Source organism: Salpingoeca rosetta, assembly GCF_000188695.1.
Source record: "Salpingoeca rosetta unplaced genomic scaffold supercont1.35, whole genome shotgun sequence".
Taxonomy (NCBI): domain Eukaryota; class Choanoflagellata; order Craspedida; family Salpingoecidae; genus Salpingoeca; species Salpingoeca rosetta.
The window spans coordinates 251,390-256,389 of NW_004754899.1; the positions used below are offsets into that span (position 1 = coordinate 251,390).

At 56.1% G+C, this 5,000-nt stretch overlaps 3 protein-coding genes across 3 annotated transcripts in view; 1 reads left to right on the plus strand and 2 right to left on the minus strand.

Annotated features, from left to right (window-relative positions):
- Nucleotides 1–252: 252 nt before the first annotated feature.
- Nucleotides 253–3,264, minus strand: PTSG_10175 (CAMK protein kinase; the record flags this gene model as incomplete). Its single annotated transcript, XM_004988455.1, has 6 exons — nt 2,570–3,264; nt 1,975–2,287; nt 1,611–1,768; nt 1,140–1,328; nt 856–956; nt 253–511 (listed from the first exon to the last, which is right to left on the minus strand). The coding sequence occupies exons 1-6, from the start codon at nt 2,585–2,587 to the stop codon at nt 253–255; spliced, it is 1,038 nt and encodes a 345-aa protein (XP_004988512.1). The 5' UTR covers nt 2,588–3,264.
- PTSG_10176 (uncharacterized protein) lies at nt 3,239–4,303 on the plus strand. The gene is made up of 4 exons (XM_004988456.1): nt 3,239–3,331; nt 3,490–3,539; nt 3,697–3,794; nt 3,927–4,303. The coding sequence occupies exons 1-4, from the start codon at nt 3,267–3,269 to the stop codon at nt 4,041–4,043; spliced, it is 330 nt and encodes a 109-aa protein (XP_004988513.1). The 5' UTR covers nt 3,239–3,266; the 3' UTR covers nt 4,044–4,303.
- Nucleotides 4,157–5,000, minus strand: part of PTSG_10177 (uncharacterized protein) — a 2,817-nt gene continuing 1,973 nt past the window's right edge. The window contains exons 5-6 of the mRNA XM_004988457.1: nt 4,996–5,000; nt 4,157–4,763 (exon numbers count right to left, since the gene is read on the minus strand). The exon at nt 4,996–5,000 is cut by the window's right edge and continues 100 nt beyond it. Of these exons, the coding sequence (XP_004988514.1) occupies nt 4,653–4,763; nt 4,996–5,000 (116 nt within the window). The 3' untranslated portion in view covers nt 4,157–4,652. The remainder of the gene's footprint in view (nt 4,764–4,995) is intronic.

Below are 5,000 nucleotides of genomic sequence, written 5' to 3' on the forward strand. Positions count from 1 at the left end.
GTCAGCAGGGGGTGATACGCAGGTCGAAAATGGTGGCATCGCAGTTGCAAACACACACACACACAGACACACACACACACACATGGCACATACTTACACGCACAGACACACACACACACAATTACACACACAGACACACACACACATGGCACATACTTACACGCACAGACACACACACACACACACATACACACACACACACACACACACACACAATCCATTCACACGCACGTGCACACACAATGCACTCGCTCACCCGTGGAAGAGGGTGCGGAAGGCGGAGGACATGTTGTTCCAGGGGCGGGCTGCCGGGTGGCCGTCGGCTGCAACATACGCGCGGTACTCGTGGCTCTCGGGCTCGTACGCAACATCCCACGGGGTGCAGCCGTAGAGGAAAGTGAACAGCACAACGCCACACGACCACACGTCCGCCTTTGCGCCATCATATCCGCTGGTGGACAGCCCACGCTGGCGGCGGTAATAACACAGTACATTCTCCGGCGACGCATACCTGGTGATGGAGATGGGAGAGGGGATGAAGATGAGCGGACGATGCATGGAGGTGGGTGGAGTTGAACGAGGGAGAAACAGAGCATAGGGAGAGAGTGGGGATGAGAGACAGGCACAGACGGAGTCACACACACAGACACACACACAGACACACACACAGACACACAGACAGACACAGACAGACAGACAGACAGACAGACACACATACATACACACAGACAGACAGACAGACAGACAGACACACACACACACACACACACACACACACACACACACACACACACACACACACGCATCCCCCGAACAACAACAGCAGCAGCAAGCGCGAGCGTGCGTGTTACGGACGTGAGAGAGCCGCGGGCGCCGTACGCGGGCCCATCAGCGAGCATGACGCTCAGGCCAAAGTCACACAGCACAATCTGATCAGCAGCCGTCACAAGGATGTTCTGGCAGTGGTGGTGGTGGTGGTGGTGGTGGTGGCGACCAAGGTAGTGAGGCGTATGGAAACGCATTGCAATACACGAGCAAACAGCTCACAAACAACCTGTCTGGCACACAGGCACACAGACAAAACTCACACATCAACCCACCAACCCACCAACCCACTAACCCAACACACCACACCGCACCTCAGGCTTGATGTCGAGGTGGGCGACGCCGCGGGCGTGGAGGGAGCGAACGGCGTGGACGAGCTGGACAAAGCAGGGCAGGATCTGCGCCGGCTGGAGACCGCCGCTGAGGTGGTGGCGGTCTGACGGGCGCAGCATGTGGTAGATGTCCCGCTTCTCGCACAGCCGGAACACGAGATACCCGACACGCTGTAAAGGGGGTGGTGGTGGTGAGTGGTGGGTGTGAGGGGTGGGTGTGAGGGGTGGAATGGGTGGTGGTGCGTGAGCAAGAAGGCAGTGAGGGGTAAGAGGGTGGGAGACACACACAGACACAGACAGACACACACACACAGACACACAGACACAGACACACACAGACACACAGACACACAGACACAGACACACACACACACACACACACACACACACACACACACACACACACACACACACACACACACACACACACACACACACACACACAGTTCGTACGTCGCGTTCCCTGTGGTCGAGGAGCTGGACGACGCCCGGGCAGAGGTCCTGCACGTGCTCGGTGATGGCGAGCTCCGTAAAGTACCGCCGCTCCTTTGCCGCCGTCGTCAGCGGCATCACCTTCACCGCAACAAGCGAGTTGCTCTCCGCGCTGTGACCTGCGGTCGAGCGTCGGTGATGATGAAGAGGGTGAGTGGGGTGAGTAGTTGTGAGCATGACGGATTTGGATGCGCGCCATAGACAGATGCACACACACACACACACACACACACACACACACACACACACACACACACACACACACACACACACACACACACACACACACACACACACACACACACACACACATCCATTCACACACCTTGGTAGACGTCCGCGAACGCGCCATGGCCCAGGAGCTTCTCCACATCGACCGTGTACCCGCTAATATCCGGGTGGATGGAGATGGATGTGTCGTCAGCGTCTTGCTGCTGCTCGCGTTGATGCGGCTGCTGTATCGGCTGCTGCTGTTGTTGGTGGTGTTGCTGTTGCTGTAATTGTTGTTGTTGTTGCTGCTGTTGCTGTTGTGTTGTTTCGCTTGCGCGGCTGGATGTGCGGCTGCCATGTTCGGAGCGGGGCAGGTGGTGCCGCTGGTTGTCGAGCGACTCTGTCGGCGACACCTGCGCCGACCCGTGCTGGAGATGGGGGAAGTTGGGGGAGTTGGGAAGAACGCGGGGCGAAGTAAGGGGGCGAGGTGGTGGGGCAGGACGGATGAGTGTGTGTGTGTGTATGCAAAGGGAAGAGGGTTGCCGCGCAGACAGACAGATCGACACAAGACACACAGACAGACACATACTCACGCACATGCCCACACAAAGACAGACAGACAGACAGACAGACAGACAGACAGACAGACACACACACACACACACGCACGCACGCACAGACACACGCATGTGCAAGCAGGGGGCACTCACGCGGCTGTTGAGGTCCATGATGAACCAGGAAAGATGTGTCAAAATGTAAGGTGGGTATGAACACAGGAGGTATGCTGCTATGCCGACCCTGCTGATCTGATGTCTGCTGTCTGGCGCACGGATGGTGCTGCTGCTGCTGCTGTATCTTCTTGCTGGATCGCCTTGCTCACTCGCACGCTTGAGTGTGCAGCGATCAATCACACCACCTCGACTCCCGAAGAAAGGCGGACACACGAAATTGCCTGGCCAAGCGAACGCTCGCTATGCGAGCACGGAGGAGGCGAGCGAACGAAGAGGTCTCAAAGGCCCACCCATCCACACGACGGCTGGGCAGTTGTCAGAAAAGGGGCCTCGGCCGAGACAGAAAGGCAGACAGGCACGCTGCTTCGTTGCTTGGTTGCTTCGTGCTTGCGAGAGACTCGAGGATGATGTCAGCGCGGGAAACCGTGTGTGTCTCTGTGCGTGTGTCAGTCTGCGTGTCTGTGTGTCTGTGTCCACAGCAGCCACCTTTATGAACAGAAAGAAGGAGCTCTGTGGAGCCAAACGAGCCAACAAGATGCAAACGATGGAGAGATCTCTGTCACTTGGGCTGCTGGTATCAACGTCAACGTCCTGCCTGTCACAACAACATCAACACAGGCAGGTCGCTCTGCTGCTCCGTCGTCTGATTGTTCGTTGAGAAGAAGAGAGAGAAGAAATGCAAACAAACAAAACGAGAAAGCGCAACAACACACACACAACGAAATCAAGACGCCGAGCAAGGTGCGTTGCTGGCTGTTGCAAAGGGGGGGGGGGGGGGGGGGTGAAGGTGACCTTGTGATGTGACACGAGAGTGGAGGTGGCTCACACCAGCGCTGTGGCTTGTTGGTGTGTGTGTATGTGTGTGTGTATGTGTGTGTGTCATCGTTGTTGTTGCACAGAGCAGCCATGTCAGCACCACGGCCAGGACACGGGCGCCCCGTGCGCAAAGGTGCGCAAGTGTGTGTGTGTGTGTGTGTGTGTGTGTGTGTGTGTGTGTGTGTGTGTGTGTGTGTGTGTGTGTGTGTGTGTGTGTCACTCTCACACCTACTTGTGCGCTTGTTGGTGACTGTGTTGTGTTGTTGAATGGATGTCCTTTCGTTGCTCAGAGCCGCGAGATGACGATGACGAAGAGGAGGAAGAGGAAGACCCATATGACGTTCTCGTCGAGAAGTCTGGCTGCAAGCAGGAGCACTTTGCTCTGCTGGTGCGTCCCTGTGTCACTGTCACTGCGGTCGCCATCTCCTTTCTCACCCACTGCCCTTCGTCTTGCCGTGTCCCTGTTCCGGCCTCCTCACCTCTGAATCGCACACACACACACATACACACATGCATGCAGGATTGCATGGAGGAGAGCAATCGGGACTGGCGCAAGTGCCAGGGCAAAGTGCGGGAGCTGAAGGAGTGCATGGCCAAGCAGCAGGCCGCCAAACAGCTCCAGCAAACAAACAAATAACGACGCACGAGTGTGTGTGTGTGTGTGTGTGTGTGCGTGCGTGTGTTCCTTCTTATTGTGAACACTGTTGTGCTCCGTTGCTCGGACTTGTTAGGCGAGGGCTGCTGATGAGAGGGGGGATCAAGGATTGGAGCGATTACTAATGCGAAAGCAGGACAGGAAAGAAGACAGAGGAAGGGGGAAGGGAGGCAGACGCACGAATAGTGTGCTTGTCGTGTGGCATGTGAACACGCTCATAATACATAACTATGCGACACACACCGAGGCAAGCAAGCCAGCAGGCACACCGAGACAGCATTTCTGTGTTGACGTGTGTGTTTTGAGGAGGCAAGACAACACAGGATACGGAAGAGGAAGGGGAATGGGAGGGAAGAGTACGATTCACATCAGACAGGGCATGGTCGAAGGCGTAGGACACGTCACGACACGTTGATTCCTCGTGTACATGTGTACAGACGCGGTGGTGGCGGGCTTCAATATCATCACCACCACCACCATTATCCATCCATGCACCCACGCATCCGTCATCATACCATTGTTGTCACGGCCATCACGACATCACCACCACCACCACCACCATCATCATCCATGCATCCGTGCGTCATATCATCAAGTGAGGGTCTTGCTCCAGTTGAACGATTCCTGGTCGAGGAGGGTGCGTTCGTGCTGGTGCTGCTGCTGCCGCGCCGACATTGCTTCCCTCTTCCGCGTGTCCATCAGCTGTGTATGTGTGTGCGTGTGATTGTGTGATTGTATGTGTGTGTGATTGAGTGTGTAAGTGTGAAAGTATGTGTGCATGTGTGTGTGTGTGTGTGATCGTGTGATTGTGTGTGTGTGTGCGAATGCACAACTGCAACTGCAACAACACTGAAGAAAGAGAGCAATGCTCCGCTGCCCCCCCCCCCAATACTACTACACACCACCACCATCCCACGACCAATCCTCCCATCACCTGCT